General features: G+C 41.1%; 1 protein-coding gene across 4 annotated transcripts in view; it reads right to left on the bottom strand.

The window, feature by feature from the left end:
- Positions 1-23910, bottom strand: part of Pde4d (phosphodiesterase 4D) — a 698811-nt gene that overhangs the window by 256604 nt on the left and 418297 nt on the right. Inside the window, exon 1 of one of the 4 annotated variants that reach the window (XM_052743272.1) lies at positions 10994-11907. The exons of the other annotated variants lie outside the window; for them this stretch is intronic. Coding sequence (XP_052599232.1) covers positions 10994-11058 — 65 coding nt within the window. The 5' untranslated portion in view covers positions 11059-11907. Of the gene's footprint in view, positions 1-10993; positions 11908-23910 lie in introns of those variants that run through there. 4 annotated transcript variants of the gene reach the window in all.

Here is a 23910-nt window from a genome sequence, read left to right as displayed (position 1 = left end):
TCCTGGGCACATACAAGAAGCCAGCCCCGTGTTGAACACTGTAGGCATGGCTTATTTAATGTGCTAACAGAGAGGTCATTGTTAAAAGGCAGTGTTGTAGAATCTTAAAAAGCGCATGTTGAAGGAAAGGGTATCATTTTCTTCAGTGATGGGACCACTGGTAAGCTGCCCTTGTGCCAGTAAATAGCCTCCCTCACACACTCAGGCAAGGAATTCTGAACTCAGGGCATCACACACAGAGAAGATGTGAAAGTAGAAGGGAACTTGCTTAGAAGAAAGGCTTCTGTGAGAGAGGAAGGTGGAGGAGAGAAGGGACTAGAAGGGGAAACTGATTAAAATTTATCATATAAGTGGAGGAAACTGTTTAAAATAATGAAAAAGTAACCTTAAAGTAGCTCACTTAGTTTTTTAGAAAAGCATATGATGCTGGGAATTCTTTTCTATGCCACACAAGTTCGGCTGAGTGACCTCAGTCGGCCTTGGCTTCCTCTTCTGTAACACAAGGAGTAAAATGAAAACGTGTCATCAGATTTTCCAGGAGGACTTCGTGGGGTTATTCTTACAAATACTGACGATTGTAGGCACACAGTAAGCACTCAGTCAAGATAAGTGGCCACATTTGCTTCTGACAAGAGTATGTTAAGAATCCAGGACTGGTGGGGTGGTGGTCTTGTAGGCCTTTAATCCCAGCACTCTGGGGAGGCAGGGACAGGAGGATCTCTGTGAGTTCAAGGCCAGCCTTGTCTACAGAGGGAGTTCCAGGATAGCCAAGGCTGCTATATGGAGAAACCCTGTCTTGAAAAAAACAAAAATAAAACAAATAAACAGACAAACAAAAGTATCTATGATTGTTGGCACACATTCAGGAGGCAGAGAAAGATCGATCTTTGGGAGTTCCCTTTATGCCTGATCTACATAGTGAGTTCCAGGCCAGCTAGGGCTACATAGTGATGCCCTATCTCAAACTAAAAATAATAAATAAAAAAATTAGAAGATATATTAGGAGAGAAGTAAATTTAGAATTTCAAGACATGAATTGCTTAGCTGTATAACTTGCAAAAATTTAATGATCAGAGTTCAGTTCCTGTAGTAGGGTGAAGTGACATCTCATTCCTTTGAGAGGATTGCTGAGGCCTTGGTCTCTACAACTTCCAGTTTTAGGAAGCTATGAGAACTAGCATGTTGGTTTAGCAGATGAAGGTACTTGCTGCCAAGGTGACCTGAGTTCAATCCTTAGGATCTACATGATGGAAGGTAAGATTCAATTCCTGTGAGCTGTCCTCTAACTTCCACACATGTGATGTGGCATGTGCTTTCGCACACTCACATACACATGAGAGACAGAGAGAGAGAGAGAGAGAGAGAGAGAGAGAGAGAGAGAGAGAGAGAGAGAGAAATGTAATTTAAAAAGAAATTATGCTTGAAGTATGGCACAGGTCCATTTCACAGTTCTAAGTGTAAGTCTTAGATTACATTAAAGTCAACTACAAATAATATTAAAATTCAGCTTCATATATTGTCCTGAAGTCGATTAGTTTCCAGATCCCTATTTCATTTCAAAACACATTTTAGAGTTTAAATTTTTTTCTCTGACAAATCCATTTACTATTTCAGTGGTGTTATTGGTTCTAACAGCTATTCTTGATCTCACTTGACCAGAAATGTTAAAGACTAACAAAACATTGCCAGCGGCTAGCTGGGGCTAGGGGTGGGGAGAAATAGATTATAGGTTATGCTCTGTGGTCCCATTTATTTAAAAGAGTTTATGGTTCTCCAAACTGGTCCAATGCCAGAGAGGAAGAAAACAGTGTAATTTATAGTCTGGCCAGAGTGGGAGGGTCAATGAGCGGAGTGACTCGGGAGGAACTGGCCAGCTCTCTAAGGGATGGCGCTGTGTCAAAGCCTGTGTTCTATTCCTTACACATCTCTAGGGTGCATGGTGGAAAGACTGGGTGTAAAACTTGGGAGATAAGACTGTCAAGTAAGTAGAAAAAGGAAACATGTTCTCAGATGCACATGCTAACAGGAGACACTTGAACTTCCATAAAAGGCAGAAGGGGAGACTAAGCAGCAGCTTGCTGAAACACTTTTTCTTAATACCACTAAGGAACATCAGATATAGCTAAGTGTAGCTCTTGAGGGAAAACAGGCCAGCCAGGGCAACAAGAGAAACCACGGGGAAGGTTTAACTTTAGACAGAGCAGGGTTTTCCTGCAGCTGTGTGATTTTTACTGCTCTGCAGCTCCAGTTTTACCCAGCACAGTTGCTGTGACGGCACCAAGTTTGATGTCGGACAAGCAGCAGATACTCAGGACACTGTGGCGATCAGCCTTCCTTGGTCCCCATGCAACTGCCATAGTAGACTTGGGAACCATGGTCCATAGCTGGCTGATGATGCAGCCATAGGTCAGGTCCCTGCTGTTCTGGAACAAAGTTGCAGCAGCAGAGAAAATATTACAGAGGCTTATGAGATGTTAGAATGCCACTGGCTGCAACATGACATATTTTACAGTGACTTATTCTAAGTAAAATGGTGTTCTGTAAACTCCTTGATACAAAGAGTAAGTTCTGTGCCACGTTGTAGTGGGGTGATATCATGGATATTTGGAATTTTAGTCTTCTGGATTCTACATATACATGAATGCTTCACATCAATTAATTACACAGAGTTGAATGACTCACCTCGGATGTATTTGAAACTCAAGGAAAAATTGGGTACAATGGGGGCAGTCTTATCTAGGAAGTATGAAAACAATCATATACAGAAATTACATCTAATGAGACATTTAGTGAATCACACTGGTGTCATTTACAATTCAGAAGGAATATTTTAAAATACAGAATGAAAAGAGGCTAGGAACATCAACTTTCAAATGCTAGAGAAGAGACCCTCCTTATCAGTCTTTCTACCTGCTGATAACCAGGGCCCACAGGTTAAAATTTAAGCAGGGAGAGTAGTAGTATTCAGCATAAACAAAGCCTGCTGGTCCTGTGGGTTGAAAACATGGGGACGAGAGTGGGAGTGTCGGTCAGCCCTCTCATCCCAGCACTCAGAAGAATGAGGAAAAAGGATGTGAATTTGAGGCCAGTCTGAGCCATATAACAATTCAAGGACAGCCTAAGTTACATAGTGCGATCTTATCTAAGAAGAGAAAAGTCAACAAACTAACTAGCCAACCAAACAACCCAAAACACCAGGAGTGTGTGTGTGTGTGTGTGTGTGTGTGTGTGTGTGTGTGTGTGTGTGGTGTGTGTGTGTTCTAACTGTCTTCTACCTTCTTGTAGTCTTTCAAGTGTGATAGAGAAACAGGAGGACCGAATGTGTGCATATGGCGGCTCATCTGTCAGGAGTGTGATTAAACGGAATAGAAGGGTAGAAGGTCAATCACTCGGGAAGCTGGGCGTCAGTTATCAGTTACTTGGAATTTATGTCTCCCCTGCTGTGCTAAGAAACCACCCCCACAAGTCCTGCAGTTCTCCCCAATCACCATTCTTTTGAAGTTCTTCCTAGTTTACGCTATACCTGACCACACAGACAGGTACTGGGGCAGCAGAGGCATATCTCAGGTACAGTCTCGGTTAGTTATCTCGGCAGTTACATTGAACAGTACCTCATCCTAGATCCCTGTCTTTGTGGCCACATGGTGCCCCAGCCCTTCCTCTGGTCCCTTAACCGTAGAGAGACAGTTGTTTTTTTCTTTCCTTTTACATTTGCTTATTTAGGGTGTATATGCTTGTGACTGCCATAGCATGTGTACAGAGGTCAGAGAACAATTGGTTCTCTGTTTCCATCCTGTGGGTACTGGGACTGAACTCAGGTCATGAGGCTTGGCAGCTAACATCCTTAACTGATGAGCCATCTCACAAGCCAAGAAATAGAACAACTGACTGAAGTATCATCTTCATCCCCTATGTATTGACTATGTAATATGAACTTTTCTTTCCTCTTTCTCCCCTCTCTCCCTCTTTTCCTGCTCTCCCTCCTTCTCCCCCCCCCCCTCCTTGGACAAGTCTTCCTATGTAGTCCAGACTGACTTTAAAATGTCCTATCCTCCTGCATCAGTCTCCTGAATTCTGGGTCACAGGCATGTACCTCTTTGTATTTTCTTTGTGACTGTCTTCCTTTCTAGCTCATTTGAGCATCTCCAGGGCACTATTGTTCTTGCTTTTTGCAGACTCCATGATCTCTGTGTGTTCAGTGTTACTATCATCCAGAAGATCTATGTGTGTCTCTCAGGCAACTTTCTAAGAGGTAAGTGAAAACTCCACAAAGACCTTCATCTGCAGCTTTGTCCTCTTTTGCTTAATCTTACAAGCACCAGTTGGGTAGGCCCAGGAGTAACCATCCTAATTTCATGATTACCTTCATGCCCCAACACCTGCTGTTGCAATAAATCCCATGCTATGATTGGAGTGACTGCCAGAGGGACTAACATGCAAGCTATTCCTTTAGTTCTGATAAAGGCAATTTTTAGTCATAGGGTCCAAACCATCATACCCACAGCTCAATAGGGAATAAAAGAGTTCCAGTTGGGCCTAAGTGCTAGTACACACATGAAAAGAGCTGTTTCATTAATGCAGGTGCTTGAGGAAAGAACTGCACGAGGTGCTGTTTACTACGAACTTGATTTGCAGAGTAAGGTAGAATGTGGACAAGCTCAGTTGCAATAGCCAGACTGAAGACACACCTTCTTCAGAAACGTTCAGTCCTAATTCAGCATTTCCTTACCAATTACCAGGATCAGTTCCTGACCCTGTCAGTCACACACAGTTCTAATGAGCAATGATAGTCTCATTTCCCGACAAGTCTAAAGTAAACTTGCCAAACAGAGACATGAAATAACACAGGTCTTAAATACTGCATCTCTAACTAACTCTTCTGTGGTTTCTTGGGAGATGCGTCTATGACTCTAAGGTCTTGCAAGGCAGAGTAAGTTCATCCCAGTTCACGGGGCCCAGAACATCAAATGACTTTCTAGGGTTAAGGCAGTGTTGCAGAGAGGATAACTGTAAAGGAGTTCAGAGTTCTTAGCTTAGTGGGTCCAAACAACATTCTGTGGGACCCCAGGACTCTTCTGAGGTGCTGGACTCTTCAACGAGGGGCGTGCCCTAAACTACAGGCATCAGTGGCTGCTGAGAGCACATCAGTTCTCGGATGAGCCACCTGACATGAACTTGAGGGAGGATATATGTGGGGGGGCGGGTAGAGGGGGCGGGATAGAAGGGAATGTGATGAAAATTGCACTCACATATGAAATTCTAAAAGAAAAAGTGCTCCAAGATAGCGGAGGGTTTAGAAGGGAGCAAAGACACAAACTTATTGTTCAGTTTGTTGTTGTTGTTTTTAATGGAACATTTTCTTTTTTAATTGAAAATACTTTTTTTTCATATAACATATTCTGATTACAATTCCCCTCCCCCAGCTCCTCCCGGCTCCTCCCCATTTCCTCACCCACCGAAATCCACACCCTTTCTTTTTTTTCTCTCTGGTGAGCGCTTTTACTTATATGCATCATCCATATGATGCTTTTAAAATATGTATCTATACATCCAGTGCACACACATATAAACATATTTTTCCTTTCAAACACACACGTGCTTAGTCAAGTCACATTTCATGTGTAAAGGGCATTGTACTGAAAGTATATGTCTGAAACTGCTGGCGGGCTTACCCTCCCCTTTCATTTGGTAGGTGAATGGACCAAGTTACAAAGGGACCAAATGGTTTCTAACATGTAGTGCATGTTAGAAGCAGAATGGGAAAAAGGTTTATTTTCAGAAAATCTCTCAATTTATGACATTAAAAAGACAAACGCATCTGCAATGTGTTTCGTGCTCTCTTGTTACGTTTTAAACAACATTCAAGGCGTCCCAATCACTTCTAAAGGCAGGGCATCTCTAGGCCTGCTCCAATATACACACTCTATTAATAGAAGTAATTGAATTAAACACACACACCACATGGCCAAAACAGCAAAACACTTTGACAACTGTCACTCAAGCAAATCATTTGTAGGTTGGAAATATAGTAAGTGTGCAAATTCTGTCTATTATCCCATTCACAAAGTTTCTAAAATACAAGATCCAGATGGGGAGATGATATACCTCTGAAAGCCAACATTTAACAGTGTGAAATTTCCCATGGTCTCCAACATTGTTCTTTTTCCCCCTACCCTCTCAGAGCTTGCCCAGAATAGAATTAAACTTTCTAATACAACCAGAAGGATGATCTTAGGCTCAGTATTCCCCTTGGTAAGACCCAGGCAACCTTATACATAGCCACACAGAATATAACGGCCTAAATGATGTAACTACAAAAATCTTTCAGTTTATAACACTCAGCCTCGAACACATCAGCTACCATACTTTTAAGAAGAAAACTTCTACAGCTTGTGGTGCTTTTAGCTGTACTCACCAGATGGCCAATTTTGTAGTCACTAAAAATGCTAATTATACAGACAGTAGAGAGAAGCAACCTACTGACTTGAAGAGAACATTATCTTTCAAATGGACACATTTGGGTTCTTCTTGGGCAACTGCTAGTTACGGGGCCTTGTCCAAGTCATTTTCATCTGTAGACTCCAGATAGACCAACTCCCTCCTTTCAATGACTTATAATGTTTTATATGTTAATTTCTCCAGTGTTCTCATTCATTAAAGGCCCTCAATAAAATGGAAGCTAGAAGTAGTGTTATTAGAGAAATAGAACCCCCGTTATCTGTTAAATTATTAAGCAGAGGACAGTAATAGTACAATATGTGAGTTAAATTGAAACAAGAGGGAATGAGGATGAGCTAGGGGGTTATACGTAATTTTTCCACCAACATATTAGTTGGGGATGTGACATCTCTTTTCTTTTAAAATACTCAATTATAAAACTAGTCATGCATGTCTAAGCAAATGCTTTTTTACTGTGGCCTTAAAGCCAAAATAACAGTGTTCAACCCACCTGAAATTTTATGATCTTAGGAGAAGAGAGCTAATAAAAAACCAAAGTGCAACCATTTATTGATCTGAGCTGTAATGTGATTCAGAAAATTTTATCAGTTTTTTATTGGGATGCTTACCAATTTTGGATCCTGGGGAAATTGGTCACATATATGTGTATGTGGATATATATATATATATATATATATATATATATATATATATATATATATATATATATGTGTGTGTGTGTGTGTTTGTGTGTGTGTGTGTGTGTGTAGCTTAGTTTGTTTAAATACAGAATCACATTGTTAATGAAAGTTTCATAAGTGATATTTTCCCCATGAAAATGAGACCACGCATGACAGAATTACAGCGAAAAGCCTACAATCTCCCCACTTCCGTTCCTGTCACTTTCACTTTATAAAATAACCACTACCAAAATGTTGGAATAGAGCATCCAGGTTCTTTCTCCCTGTGCATAGAATTTCATATGTTCAATAATCCGCTTAAAATTTATTCCATAAAAGCTGCAGTCATATTTAAGGACTGCAGCTCTTCCACTAGATTACTCAAGGATCTTAACTATAATCAGTGACGACCGAGGGTTCTGAGGGCTGGGAAAGAACAAAGGTGGTTTTGTTTACAAAAGGTTGCTTATATTTGGAAGGTTAATTAATAGTTTGGTTCTTTTACTTAAACTGAATCACACATGTTAATTAAACTAATAAATATTCCTGGAATATGCTTATAAATGATAAGTACTATAACAGTTTGGAGGAATGAAACCATAGTTTGCTAGGTAGCTATGAAGTAAGTCAACATTTGAGACATGTAAAGTTCAAACATTTATGGAAGTGAAATGCTACGTTTGGTGACTGGAGAGATGGCTCATTGGTTAAGAGCACTGGTTGCTCTTCCAGAGGACCTGGGTTCAATTCCCAGCACCCACATGACAGCTCACAACTGTCCCTGTCCGTAACTCCAGTTTCAAGGAACCTGGCACCATCACACAGACATAAATTCATGTTGTGCCTGTGCAAAACATGAATGCACATAAGGATAAATAAACATTAAAAAAGGAAATGTCATATTTTATTACATAGAATTTGAAGACTGAATGTTAATACTGAAACAACAGGAAATGCAAACAAAGTCCTACCAATAAACTTACTATTTTTATTAGATTTATGAGAACAACAAAGTACATGTATCAAAGTTTTCTCAACTCATGCTATAAAAGTGTTAAAGAAATGTTTGAGAATCTGTGCCATAGTCATTTTCTGCTGGAACATGGTGTGTAGTGGGTACTCAATAAACAGCCATTGAATGAATAAGCAGTCCTTATTATTTAAACATAAAAATAATTTGGTTCCTTTACTTAAACTGAATCACACACCTTAATTAAACTAATAAATATTCCTGGAATATGCTTATAAATGATAGCTACTATAACAGTTTCAAGGAATGAAATCGTAGTTTGCTAGGTAGCTATGAAGTAAATCAACATTTGAGACATGAAACGTTCAAATATTTATGGAAGTGAAATGCCACGTTTGGTGGCTGGAGAGATGGTTCACTGGTTAAGAGCACTGGCTCTTACTAGACATAAATTACATATATTACAAGAACACAAACAGAATAATTTCACGTTTTTTTTTAATTTATGAAGTTTTAATTATAACAAAGATTGACCTTCTCAGTAAATAGCATAAGAAGGAGAGTGTGAACTATTGTGAATTTGTTATGCAATCACGTGACTGTACCATAGGTCTGATTAAGGCAGGTGAGAGTAGATGGCCTGTTACAGTCCATATGGAGAGCAGCAGACAGGAAAAGACCAATAGGAAGTTGTCTGAAGCACTGGATACTTGCTTAAGACAGGTAAAAACCCTCTAAGGACAGTGTTTGGGTTTGGGACATTCCTGGAGAAAGTAGGCAGATGATTTGCAGAAAGTGGGCCAATGAAACAGAAAATAGGTTTACATAACCAAAGCAAGATGGTGAAATAAATAGATGAGCTTCCAAAATAATAACAACAACAACAACAATAATAATAATTGGAATGGAAAAAGGATAAAAGGTAAATTAACAGGTTTCTTTCATGAAAACTCAATTGTAAAAGGACAAGATGGCTGAGGAGCTAGAATAGCAACATTGTTCAGCTAAGCTCAACAAGGCTGGTGGAGAGGTATAGAGAGAGATGTCAAATTTTAGGTACTGGAGCATGAGTATGTGTACATGTGTGCGTGTGAGTGAGTGTGTGTGTGTGTATGTGTGTGTGTGTGTGTGTAGAATGGTAGAATTATGTTTATAGTCTATAACACTCACAGTCCAAATTATTTGAAGTATACAATGATATATTCAAACAGTTGGATGTAAGCTTAACTAGAGATGTTTCTGCAGTACACAGTTATATCTAGGGATCAGTAGCATTAGAGTGACATTTAGTCATTACACAAAAATCACCTCGGCAGCAACATGATGTAGATTTTTAAAAGTCAAACGGAAGGACAGATTCATTAACAAGTCAGTATTTTAATGTGTGTTTTGAATCGTGGCGCCATGTGTTAAATTTATCTCATACAACTTAACCTAACAGAATAGCTATGGTCCAAACAGTCTGTGACACTCACTGACACACAAAGGTTGTCTGTGCTAGTAACTACTGCCAATTGAAATAAATAAATTATTGTCAACTGAGCCCTGGAGCTAAAAATAATTCTCAACGCTATTTGTTTAACTGCAATCTCCCCCCCACACACACACTTATTTGGGATATAAATCAGAAATGTGTGAAACCCACTTACATTTGGCAGCTTGTGTCAGTGATTCGCACTAGCTAAATAAATTTATAAAAGGACTTTATGCATTTCCCAGTAATTATTTTGTTGGGGGGGGAGGGTTGCCAAAAAAAGGACCTTGCAAGTATGTCTCCAGTTAAAAACTGTTCAATCAACTCATAAAGTTATGGAATGTGTTCTTTGAGAAGGGATGAGAAACATTACAAAAGATAAATTCTTTTCTTTCTGGAATTTATTAAAATTGACAGCAATACAACTGGGGGGGGGGGGGGTTCTTGTTTCCAGTCTACTGGCAAGCACTAGCATAATGCCAGGGGACAATTAGCCACCCACATAAACAAAAGCTAGCTCTCCTATGCAAACAGTTCATATTTAGATGTGAGTTTGTTTGCTTACATAATACACCCCAGACTTCACTGGCTGCCTGATTCCACCTTAATTTTTGCTTTTATTTCACTTATTTAAGTGTGATTGTTTCTACATCAAAGAAGTGAGCTGAACTGTTCATTTACAACTGTTAATGTAAACAATCCATAATATTTTCCTCTGATGTCGCCATAAAGAATTCTATAAATATCTATTCTAGACACCAAACTAACTTTATTGGGAAGATTTCTTTGAGCCTCATATGTGTAGAGCATATCAAATTAGGATTAGAGAAAAACAGCAGAATGCATATTAGACTAAATTGAAATGGGCTTACATTTCATTAATGTAAAACTTTTATGTTACTCTAAGCATATTAATAAAAAATAGTGATAAGATGATTGAGTGGTAAAGAATTTGATATGGGTTTAGCAACATGGTTTTATAGTGCAGGTGCTTTTCTATAAGTCATGAAAGATCTCAAGCATCATTAATTCCTAACCCTTGCCAGCACCCAAGGCAAACTTCGCAGGACTCAAAAAAGGATGAGAAAACACACCACTAAGTCAGACAGTGAGAAGTGGCAAGCTTTCATTTTAAAAACCACCACTTTCTTCTCTCCCTTAAAAGTTACTATTTGATAAATTGCTATGGTCCACAAGGAGTTAAACACACACACACACACACACACACACACACACACACACACACACACACGCCCCTCTCTTTGTATAGAACTGACCAGTTAAGGAGGGAAATAAAGAATAAAGGAGCTGCCAATTAAATAGGTTCTTCCTCAGAGCTTTCACATCACACCTCATCAGCAATTACTATGTCAGACTTGAAGGGGAAGAAGGAGAAGGAAGCTTGGGGGGGGGACGAAGACGACACTTTACCAAACTGCCTCCGTAGTCCTCAGGGAACTTGTGGACCTGGATCTCGGCTTCATAATAATGCTCATTTTGAAGAAGGGAGATGGAGAAGGAAAATGTTCAAGTCTTCTGATCAATGCACATCAGCTAGCTTTCCACAAAGAAGGCTCTGAAGGTTCTCTACGGCCAGGGAGGCTGTCTCCTGCCTCAGCTCAGTGTTGCAGGCAGCAGGCGGGCTTTCTTCTTTCATGCCCAAGCCCCGGGCTCTTCCGAAGGGAGTTCCTTCTCTGCCCGCCTTGCCAACAGAGGAACTGGATTTTGAATCGCTTCTCCATCTGGGTCACAAGGGAAGCCAGCCCAGGGAATGGGTCACTTAATCACCTTTTTGCAATTCCATAACGATGAGGTCGACGGACTTAGAGGTTTCCCGCCCCCCGCACGGCACTCACTCAGGTAGAAAAAAGAAAGTGCCTGGCAGCCGGGTGACACACAGAGGGCGAGCTGTCAAGGAAGTTTCATTTCAGGGCGACCATCCGCTGGGGGACAATGCTCTCCCTCCGCTGAGCAAAAGGGGGTCGCAGGGGGAGAGCGGCTCGGCTCGGTGGGCTGGGTGGGTCGAGGTACCTGCCAAGCCAATTTCCGCTGTGTCCCCTGAGGACGCGGCTGCAAGTCTTTGTGAATGAGAACTCTCATCCAGTCTCACCAGGCAGAAACTATTCCTCAAGGGCTGAATGACGTCTGTGAGAAGGCAGTTCAAAACATCGCAGGGAAGTGAGAAAGGGGAAAGAAAAAAAAAAAGCGCCCAACCGGGCCTGGTCAATTGCTGTCTTACAAAGCCAAGGGGCGGAACTCTGAATCCCGAAAGCAGGAGGGCAAAGCAGCCACGCAGACAGCAGAGCTGCAGACAGCAGAGTTCGGGAGACTTTCAAAGCCATGCCCTCCGCTGGAAAAGCAGCTGTCTGTGTTACTCAGGGAAAGCCTCCCTCCCTGAGCACCTTTATGTGGCACACACCCCTCGCCTTTGAAGTTTTCTCCTTTATCAAAAACCAAAGGAAGCACCACATGGAAACATGGAAAACTGAAATTTTTCTCCAGGACCGCATTTGAGGGGATTTGAGGACCTCTCGGAAATTCATTTCCATCACATTAAAAAGAAAAAAAAAAAGTCACGCTTTAGGCTTTAGGTTAGCGTAGAGATGTGAACTGTCCCTTGGAAATTCAACAAAGCATCCTGGGAGCAGGCTACCTCGGATGAGGTGCTGCTAGGGTATTTAAACTGAAAAAGATATAATGTAATCTTGGTGGAAAAGTAGCTATGCATATTCTTGCTGTTTTCTAAACCTAATTTTTGTTAAAAAAAATGACATGGAAATGGAAATGTCATTGATTTGTATGTGCAGACTTAGGTCGGGTGATTCTCAGCAGTCCTTCAGTAAGGTATGAAGCTTTGTATCATGAAGTATCCTTCAGTAAGGTATGAAGCTTTTTACCATTTTCAAGATCCATACCTGCCCCACAGGTGGGCATCTGAAATAATTGGTGCTATAATAGCAAGTGGTTAGCGCTGAGATCGTATACATAGAAGAAAGCCACACTGAATGGAATCAGTAGGCAGCATTTACATACAGTTGTGTTTATAAATGTGTAACAATAATAATCTAAGGAAAAGAATTTGAGAGGGAGTAAGGGGAACCTGGAAGGGGTTGGAGAAAGAGAAGGGAAGGGGGATATTATAATTATATTTTAATTAAAATTTTAAAATATTAAGAAAAGAATACTCTTCTATTATGGTAGCTACACTGTAAGCTGGTTCCAGATGCTCCAGCTGATGACAGAGAGAACGTTCCCCGGCCTTGTCCATCCCTCTGAACATTTACACAAAGGATATATGTTCCTCTGGGTGTGCCAACTTCAATTACGTTGAAGGTGAATTATCAAGTGAAAATAAGCATCCTGAATCTTCAATGACATTCGCCGTGCGTTGCCTCCCTAGTATGACGTGAACTTGGTATTTATTTAGCATTTGGAGACAGGATGTTGGAGTGTGGTTGTGACCCACCCAAACAGCTTGGAAAATGGATGTAGAAAGAACAAAGTCCGGTGGAGACTGTGGCCACTTCTTACAGTAACAAGCCCGCCACACCTCAGCGTGCATTTTATTTTGATTTTGTCTTCTGTGGAGATTCTCAGGCTCCATAAAGGAAATGTCAATAAACTGCTCCCCACGTATTTCTCTCTATAAGCCTTTCAGTTTTTCTGTACCATCCAGGGACATTTGGGCCTTTTTACTCCTGGCCCTACGTCCAGAGTATTGCTCATACTTTCCTGTAGTTCATGCAGGCTACCTAAACACATACTTCTAGAAATTCCACAGAAGCTAAGGAAGTCACTGGTCATGTGTGTGTGTGCTGGGGGAGAGGGGTGTTTCTGGAAGGTTTACCTTATTTATTTTGGGAATGTAAAAGTGGTTAAGAAAAGGGGAAGCTCCCACTCAAGTAGAATTAAACAGTTACTCCTCATTTGTAAAAACCATTTTCCTTGTCGTAAAGTTTACCAAACATTTTCTGGCTGTCGTTGACAAAGCTAACGACGACTAGACCGTGCAGCGTCTGAGCGCTGAGTGTTAAGCTCTCCAGAAGTAATCACCCCCGTGTTCTTGGCTCCCCTGAGAGGATGCTGTCCCAGTGAGATTAGTGACTTCACTGCCACACCCTTCTTTGTCACACATGCTGCAGAAGAAGCATGCACAAGTGACTTATGTGTCTACACTTACCCCGGAGTCCGACAACCTTTCTCAGAGTTCCAGTCCCATAGGGACGCATGCATACCCTCCCCACCCACCCAGAAACAGGGACTAAGCCAGGAATCTGAAAACACACGTGCAACTAAGCAGTTCTGTGGAATGGCACATCCAGTCTGCCATTATAAAGGAGTGATAGCCCGGGCGGGCGGTGGTGGCACATGCTGGCACCAGGGAGGCAGAGGCAGGTGGATCTCTGAGTTCGAGGCCAGCCTGGTCTACAGAGGGAGTTCCAGGACAGGCTCCAAAGCTACACAGAGAAACTATATCTTGGGGGAGGGGGATGTATATAAAGGAGGAGTGATACATTTAAGCCTGTAGAGATTGGATTTTTTTAAAATTAGGCTTCCAACGCTAACACTAAAGGCAGTGACTGATTTAAAATAAAACAGAGTGGCACTTAGCTCTCTTTGTTAAATCCTGCCCCTATCGTAAGGTATTTTTTTTCCTCATGAAAAATTCTAAAGTACTATTTAGACATTTGAGTGTCCAAATCAAGGGGATACAACATCCCCATTTTACACGATGTGTGATGATGGACAGGTTGGCAAGGATGCCTGTGTGTAGAGAACTGGACCTTGTGAAGCTTGTGCCTTCATCCACAGAGTGTGGAGGAGTCACAGTGGATGAGACATTGCCATGTTTCTGCTTCTCTGATCTACTTGGTTTCACAGTGTTATGTAGATTGCCTTCTAATTACTTGAAACTGCCCTTTGATGGACAGCTACAGGTGAGAATACTTAATGGGTCCCTCTATCTCTATTTTGTTGAATGAAATCACCATGTAATATGATGCTCCTCAAATTTCATTCATTTGGACACTGCTAATTTCCTCCATATTAGCAATCTACCTCTATCATGACTGATATTTGAATCTATACTGACTCATTTTTTGAATTTAAACTAAATCTAGAAAGGACTTTTATATCTATTCTGAAAATGTTTTGATATACTGCTTACATTTTCTCTGAAATACAATTGAATATTCACAGAAAAATATTGTTTTTAAATTACCTAATATCTCTTGAATACAACTACTAGGACCCACAATGCAGTGCAACAACTCTCCAGGGAAATCTGCATTGCAGTAGATAGGATGTATCTGCAGATATGATTTAGCTCTCTAATCATTTAGTTGGTGAAAGTGACACTTGTCAATAACATGAATTAAATATGAGACATTAACTGACACCAGCTAAACAAGGCATTAAGGAGGGATTTTTACCACACAACCTAGTTTTTCTCAGATAATCTTAACGTTACAATACCCACCCTATCGCCTAGTCCTCTGCCTTCCCAGTATACTTCTACTTTCAGATTGTAATAGACACCATCCGCTTTCCAAACTGTCAAGCGTAGAAGTGGCAGAGCCATATTACGAGTTAAATATTCAAGCCTGTCTCAGGTACTTAGGTTCTGAACTACAAATGCGTCAAGTCAACTCTGGAGGAAAAATGACCATGGGTATCCGTTTTTACTGTTTCCTGGTATTTTACACTGTGTCTGAACCTCGATGAACAAGTCACTTTGAACTCTTGCAACATTTCCTTGTTATTGAGAAGTACCATGTCATTTTCCTTTTGTGGAGGGGAATTTTGAGTTGCAAGAGATTCCTAAATTATCAAGTTCCTAGGAAGTCCAGAATATTATATTTTGAAGGCTACTTTTAGACTTCTTGTTTCTTTCATAAAATGTCATTTTTTTGTTTGTTTGTTTGTTTTTTCGAGACAGGGTTCCCCTGTGTAGCTTTGCTAGCTTTTCCTGGAACTCACTTGGTAGCCCAGGCTGGCCTCGAACTCACGGACATCCGCCTGGCTCTGCCTCCCGAGTGCTGGGATTAAAGGCATGCGCCACCACTGCCCAGCCTATAAAATGTCATTTTATAAAGTTATCCCTGTTACATATTAATCCCCCCCCCCCCCCCAATGCTCAGCATGTTATACTGGATATGTTTAGGTTTCAGGTAGTATATATTCTTTTTTATTCCCCCTATTTTTTGCTTTTTTGAGACAAGGTTTCTCTATTTAGCCTTGGCTGTCTTGGAACTAGCTCTGTAGACAAGGCTGGCCTTGAATTCACAAAGATCTACTTGCCTCTGCTTCCTGAGTGCTGGGACTAAAGGTGTGTACCACCACCGCCTGGTGGTAGTATATATTCTTTTTTTTTTTTTTTTTTTTTTTTTTGTTGTTGTTGTTGTTGTTGGTTTTTCGAGACAGGGTTTCTCTGTGTAGCTTTGCGCCTTTCCTGGAACTCACTCTGTAGACCAGGCTGGCCTCGAACTCACAGAGATCCGCCTGGCTCTGCCTCCCGAGTGCTGGGATTAAAGGCGTGCGCCACCACCGCCTGGCCAGTAGTATATATTCTTAAAGACTCATCACATGCCTTCAAAGGAGACAAAAATTAGTTTCATGCACAAAAACCAACCAATAATTTGTTGAAAAAAATTGAGCTAGTTATATCTTATCATAAAACTTTTCTCCATGGTGTGTGTGTGTGTGTGTGTGTGTGTGTGTGTGTGTGTGTGTGTGTGTGTCTATATGTGCTAATAGCCACAGCCTCCTCCTGTGTCATTATTTGTGAGACTTTTCTTTTAGATGTAGTCTTATTTTTCTAGAGGAGGATCTATACCTGCTTATAAATGTTTCTTGTGTGGGAGGAGATGGTTCTGGAGATACCAGTGATGCATTTGAGGACAATCATTTAGTCCTTCTGTTTACAAGGGTACCTTGCTTCCTTGGTCTAGTAGCCTTGAATCTGTCCTCCCTGAAATGAGAGGTAATTTAACTCACCATGCTGAGAAAGGGTGAGGGCTTGTAGACAAGTGCCTATTGCACATCCATCCACACATCCTCTATTTTTTAAAATCAAACATCTTCCAAGGTTCATTTGCAGTATTGGGGGTAGCTCAGCCTTATTGTGTTCCCCCTTTATTTGGTTATATCATTGGCCATTACCTCATGTGCGTGCACACACACACACACACACACACACACACAAACTGGCTAGGAATCACAGACATCTCCTAGCTTTCTCAAAGACATATATCCATTTTTGTTGGTTTTTTTGTTTTGTTTTATTTTGTTTTGGGGGGGCACTAACTAGTTATTACTTTGATTTTTTTTTTAGAGCAAAACTAGGAAAGCAAAGTCTATTTTCCACTGTAAAAACTTACAACTACATAAGCTTCATTTTAGAAGGAAGTCATCACTACGTCTACTGAGACTTAAGCACTTTAAACTTTTCTGTATCACACAGCTATATTGAGATCTCAAGTTTAGTTAAATAGCAAACGTTTGAAAGATTTTATTTTTATTATTTTTAATTATGCACGAGTGTATGCATTTGCATGTGGGTTTGTGCAAGGGGGTGCTGGTACCTGTGGAGGGCAGAGGTGTTGGATACCCTGGAGCTGGAGTTACAGATGGTTGTGAGCTGTCTGATGTGGGTGCTAGGAACTGAACATGGGTCCCTGTGAAGAATAGCAAGTGCTCTTAACTCTTGGGCTACCCTTCTAGTTCCTTACTAGTAAATTTTTATTACTATTTACAGTTTAACTTTCCTATGGACACTGTTCAGTGGTGTTACATACATCTACACCACTGTGTCGCCCATCTTCACTCCATCTCCACAAGTCGCTAAGTGAATATTTGTGCCCACTAAACAATAGCTTTCTAGTACCTCTTCTACTAGGCCCTGGCAACTATCATCTCTTCTTTTTGTTTCTAGATATTTGACTAATAAATATTCGGGGTGGAATAATAAAACCAAAGTTCTAGTGGTGGATGGGATCTCAGAGTCAGTTTTCACTAATTCTCTACCGATTGACTTTGAAGATGAAACATCTTCTTCTTGACCAACACTTAGTACTTTAAGACACACACACATGCCTTTCTACTATTGTCTAAATACGTGCATTTTCAGCGCATACCATGATAATCATATTGTAACTTCACCCATTCTGAGCCCAGGGTCTTCTATGTTTAATCAAGTGATTCCTAACTCCTGATGACAATTCTAGAGTATAAAGCAAAAACAACACATACTAAGTAGAATATGTATCAGAATAATATATATTTGTATTTAGGTTATAGATCATTGTTACAAGTGGGGCCCCTCCTTTCTAACACTGTGAGAAGATTTATGGTTTTTATTAAAACAGGGTTTGAAAAATAACTTGTCAAAACTGCCGAAAGACATTTTTAATGATAATACATCCCTTCAAGCCATAAGTAATGAACAAAACCTTAGAAACGGAACTTCCTTCAGAGCTCTGTAATTCCTTTCTTTGGTAACATCTCCCTGTTCTCGTCAAGAGGAGTGGCACATGAGTATGGTCCACTCACCCCTTGCCACACATTACAAGTTTTCTCTGGCATACAGCATCTGCTCTTTGAGATAATGCTTAGCAATTAGAAAGAGTCTGTAGCATCAGGTAAGAAAAAAGACACGGAGTCAGGCTGTCTGGGTCTAATGTCAAACTTTCCCAATCATTGGTTGTTTATCTCAAAAATTGTCTAACTTTCTCTCACTTGCACACACAGCTTGACATATACTAAGCACTCAGTTGAATCATACTTGGTATTAAAAACATGCTTGGAAAGAAGAACCAATGCGATTTGGGGGAAAGCAGGTTTAAAACTGAAAAGTATGCGCTGCTATTTCACACAAATACTTGTATTAGTGTTTGGATTAAAATCATTACCTTATGTTTTTATCTTAGTTGATACTCAAAGTTCCTGAATACCTTTATAGAATCCATCATATATAGTTTTCCTGTCTCCTCTACATCAAAAGTTTATTTCCAAAATTGAGCTATCTTTCAAAGATACAAAGAATACATTAAATTTTCCGATTTAATAAAAAAGATGTGGGGCCGGGTGGTTGTGGCACAGGCCTTTAATCCTAGCACTGGGGAGGCAGAGGCAGGCTGATCTCTGTGAGTTTGAGGCCACCCTGGTCTAGAGAGTGAGTTCCAGGACAGTTAGGACTGTTACACAGAGAAACCATATCTTGAAAATACAAAAAAAAAGTGCAATATTTCTCAGAATGCTACTTTATCCCCCTTTGTGTATGAAACTAAAACTTCTACTATGTGGCTACCATCATCCAGCCTCACCCAACATAAATTTTGAATGATTGTTTCTGGAAAATAGCCACCTCGCACTTAGAGATTCGGTCAGGTTGGTGCACAAGCTGGTCCCCCTCCCCCCTTTCAAAAGTGTGTTTGCCCTGCTCTGGCAGGATTAGCCTTCTGGCTGTTACCTCTGTTCTTCCTCAGGAATTAACTCTGGACTCTCCTGCCCCAGATACCAGTGATACACTCCTTTGGGAGTGCTTATCCACTTCAGAATCACTACGTTATCTTCATTTGACTTAGCTATTCATTGGGAACTAAGGAACTGATGTTAACAGGATCTGTCCCAAGAAGACTCTTGGACCCCCATAATGCTGGGAGTTCCCTGAAACCAGGATTGTTTATTGACTTCTGTATTCAGAGTAACTACTACAGTGTCTGGTTCTCATGTTTATTTAACAATACAACAAACCCTTGGTCACCAAGGGAGGATAAGCCTTTTACAAGTTCCCTTCCTCTGTCCTTTTGCGGCATTTGTTTCATGGCTGGAATTAAGCTTCTAAAACCTCTATTCCTAAAAGTTGCTTCAGCCACTGTGTGTGTGTGTGTGTGTGTGTGTGTGTGTGTGTGTGTGTGTGTGTGTGCGCGCGCACGTGTGCGTGTGAGCACCCACCAAAATAGAGACCCTACAATATCCTTATGAGAGATAAAACATCCACTCAAAGCAATAGGAAAGTGTAGGGCAGGGTCTGAATGACACGTAGCTGATCACAGTGTCACTCTTAAGAAAGGAAAGTTTCTTTTGGAGTATTTGGAAGAAATAACTTTAATCTGGGGAAGCCATTCTGCAATGTGCCATGCATCCAAGATAGCAATAGGGACCTTTTGGAAGCTCAACTCAAAGGAATACTTTTTCATGAAGTCCTTCCCTACAGCTTGAAGGATGACGGAGAAGGGGTTAAGTGAGTGTGGGGGAATATGTCCCCATCAGTCCTCTATTCACCTATGAATAAGGTCTGTGTCTCTGTGGTGGAAAGCCTGCATCCCAGTCAATGTTCTCCAATCCTACCTCGAGCCACTAATAAGTAAGTGTTCTTGGATTAGCATGCTTGTGTTTCTATCAACTTCCATAGAACATTGTAGAAATGCAGTATTTCCCCCAAAGAGGTGAATGGAAGAACCAGGGCCTTGTCATTCTAGAGAAAGTGAGCCAAAGGCTACAGAGGAACCCTGCTTGTCCTGTGCTGACCAGGTTCAGGGCAAGATGCTGGCTGGGTTCAGTCTCTTGTCTAACCCATGACCAATCAATAAGCTTGGCACTAGCATTTCTGCTACCAAATCACTCAGAGAGCTGAAGTCTATACATTGTTAAAGGCCATGCTCAAGGTGAAACTTAGACTCAGTTGCCAAGGCCATGTTCAACCTGAGGAAAACTTGGACCTCAGGATGAATATCCAAATATCACAGTATGCGGCATCTTAGCAGAAAAGTAATTTTAAGTTTGTAGTTCTTAATGTTAGCCAAGGTAGTTCACAATTAGCAAAGTGGTACAAGAAATAGTGCACTATCTGGGAATACTGAATGTGAAATTAAGTGAGTTTTAGATAAAAAATGGTGTCTAGATAAAGTTAGGATCTCTGTCCTAGTTTTCTTTGGTGTGTTTGATATTAAAATTATTAAAAATTATTTCCATCGAAGAAATCGAAACTTCTGAGCTTTGTCATACCAGACAGTTCGTACATAAATGAATGTGCTATTCAGTAGCAACTTTTTTAAAAAGATATTTTCTGTTGATTCTTCCCCTAAAATGACTAACTTTCCATTCTATTTCTAAGCACTGTCCATGAGTCTAGCATATTTACAGTCTGCTTAGTTGTTTGCTTATTTGTGCAGATAGCTTTGGGAAACAGGCTGGGAAAGCCGATGTAGACACTATTTAACCTGACCTTGTCTATCAGTCTGTGCTCTTCTGGGCAGAAAGGCAGACTGTTCATTCCAAGTGTTCAGTGGACTCTAAAAACCCACAAACAACACAGAACTGCGGTCTTCAGACAAATCGCTCTGGTGTGTCTGCTAGGTTCTTAAAGAAGCTGCTCTCTCTGCTCTGTCTGCAGGAAAGCTGAAGCTCAAATATGGCACTTGGCAAAGTTTCTTCAAGGAAAACTAAAAGAAGAAATAAAGCCAAATGCTATTTTCAGGGCAGAGTGTTATTCCATATGGAGAGCGTGTATGAAGGCATCCTCCTACCCAGCCATGGAATTCAAGCCTCCTTTTTAGCTGACATTTCTGCAGTGAGCCGGATTCCTCCAGGACAGAAACTGCTTCCTTTATTGACTCTCCGGCTTCTCAGAGAATGGTTCATTAACCTTTTTCTTAAGGATCACCTTAGGGTAACTACAAATTATTGTCAACGTGCAGTCATTTTTAAAGACATACAATAGAAGCCATTTTTAAATCACAATTTACAAATGAGGAGCAGCTCAGGCTTGGACACCACTGTGAGCTTCATACATACTGTTCCCCATAGATTAAAATAGCCTCATTCTCCCCTGTCATACATTATTTCTGCTGCAATAAAATAGTCTGGACTATTTAATTTTGTTTTTAAATCCTGTGGCTACCACTGGATACATATAACGATGGGCAGCCCTGGCTCCTTTTTAGTCATCTGGCATTTCTGAGGATATTTGTGAGATGAAAAAGTCATCATCCCACAAGTCCTTATTCAAAAGCAAATCATAAAATTTTTATGATTTACTCACTTACAATTATTGCAGTCGGCGGAATGTTATGCTTTGAACACTTAATGAAACTCCCATGTCAGTCTTGCAGTTTTCTTCCTATATTTTTGGAGCTGCTGAATCCAACCTCCCCGCACCTTTTCAAATAGTCTTACAGGCCAATGGAAATATCATGGGAGGTAAGCATTGAGATCCACTCCACAGTGGCTGTTGAGGATAGCAAAGTCCATGAGGGTGGGTCAGGGAGGGCAGCTCTGGTGTGAGGTGTGTTTCATGGCAGGAGACATTTGAACTGTTTCTAGGTACTGCTTCTCTGCCAAGTCAATGCATTTGAGTTACCTTTGCCAATGAGGTTAAAGTAAGGTATTCACTGCGGGGAGGGGGGGGGCTTGCCTTTGTATTATGGATAATTTACAGAAAGTGTTAAGCGGTGGCTGTTACTTCTGAGAGTCAGAAGATACTGTTGTCCTTAAGAACATTTTGCTTGTTTGTTTGTTTATAAGCCATTCTGTAGCCTCAGCTGTCTTCCAACTTATGGTGCCCACGAGGTCTCAGCCAAACAGCTGGGCTCGCAGTCTTGAAATCCCATAACCAGCAACTGTAACCCCTTCTTTCCTTCCCTCCTTCCCTCCCTCCCTCCCTGTTTGCTCCCTTCCCTCCTTCCTTCTTTCCTTCTTTTCTCCTGCCTCTGTCCTTCCCTCCCTCCCTCATCCCCCTCCTCCCCCTGCCTCCCTCTCCTCTCTTCCTCTCGCTGATTCATAGAACTGAACACAGGAGATTGCAAGATCAAAGTATCAAGTATTCATGTTTGGGATGTTGAACAGCCAAATAAAAGAGATTTTTAGTAAATCCTCCTTTAAAATATTTATTAACTGGCTTGTGAACTGAGAAACCTGAATTTGGTGGGTGGCCTCGCAGGCTGAGTCCTTAGGAAAGGACCAGAGCACCAGGATAACCACCCAGCATCACTCAGTCTCAGGGATGCCATCCTTGACTAGGGCTATGTTCCTACTGCACTAAGAGAAAAGGAAGCACAAAGAAAAGACGGAACAAAGCAAACACGCTGCCAGAGTTTAAAACTCACTCCCATTCAGCTCAGCCGCTCAATGGATATTGTCAATAGCTTTCTTTGTAGTGAACTTTGCTTTCTGATGACAAAGGGAATGTATTGTTTTTGAATGACCCAAGATCTTCCCCAGAAGTTGGGATGGCCAATGTTTTTCTTTTTTTTTTTCTTTTTTTTTTAACAAATCTGCTCTACAATGGAAAGACTATGGCTTTGGTGACGCAAATGTGTTCTTGTCTTCCTGTAAAACGGCTGGGCACAGCGCAGGTAGACTGTGAGGTCAGATTTCAATGCCTGAGTGGCTCTCCTTACTCAATGGGAAGCACACACCACTGAAGGCACTTTGGCTCTGGGGTCACAGGTGCATTCCACTGGATGGCTGTGAGTCACTCTTTCGTAATGAGCCCAGCAGTAGCAGGGAAAGGTCACCATGGGCTCTACCACCCCAGGGGTAGTAAAGTTGTTTGTACCTGCAAGCAATCCGTCCCTGACTTGAGATCATGTTTCTGAGAATACTAGTCCTCAGTTTTTGTTGGACAGGTCAAGGAAGGAAGGAAGGAAGGAGGGAGGGGGGGGAGAGAAGGGGGAGAGAAGGGAGGGAGGGAGAGTGAGAGGGAAGGAGGGAGAAATGACTGAAGTGGATTTAATTCACTCCACAGAACATTCTAGCAGTCCTGGAATGATTAAAATTATTTGGGGACATTTACTGTTGATCTTGGATTCTAAGAATGAGGAGAGATCTAAATTGAAACTGTTTTGGGGGTGCAGCCAGGTTCACTTATGAAATAAAAGTAAAAGGTGCTTTGTGTGAGGAAGCATTTAGCAGGTCCACTTCATATTTGAGGTACATATTACACGGTCCTAGGGTGTACTGCCAGCATGAACCACAATGTGAATGGTGCTTTTGGACTTGTATAAACTGATGGACCTGTCCAGTTTCTTAAATGGTGAGATAATGCGACTCTTATTTTTCTATTTTAAATAAACACACACAGCTCAAGTTGAATGACCAGATCTAATACTCTTAGCACTACCAAGAAAGCTTTATTAGACAGCGGTTATGAACACTTTAGAGTTATACTTCCAAGATCAACACTACCTCCTTTTGCTCCTACCTCAGCCACGACACTTACTCTGTGTGCCTCTGTCCCCTCAGTTACGACCATTATGAAACTAGGATGTTTGAGAATTAAATTAGATAATGTAGATACAAGAGTTGAAAAAGAAAAGTAGACACAGCCAAAGCCTTCAGAGCTCTGT

This window comes from Peromyscus californicus, unplaced genomic scaffold (genome assembly GCF_007827085.1).
Source record: "Peromyscus californicus insignis strain IS unplaced genomic scaffold, ASM782708v3 Scaffold_18__1_contigs__length_77618521, whole genome shotgun sequence".
Taxonomy (NCBI): Eukaryota; Metazoa; Chordata; class Mammalia; order Rodentia; family Cricetidae; genus Peromyscus; species Peromyscus californicus.
Note: the sequence above shows the minus strand (reverse complement) of the source record. Positions and strands in the feature narration are given on the sequence as shown.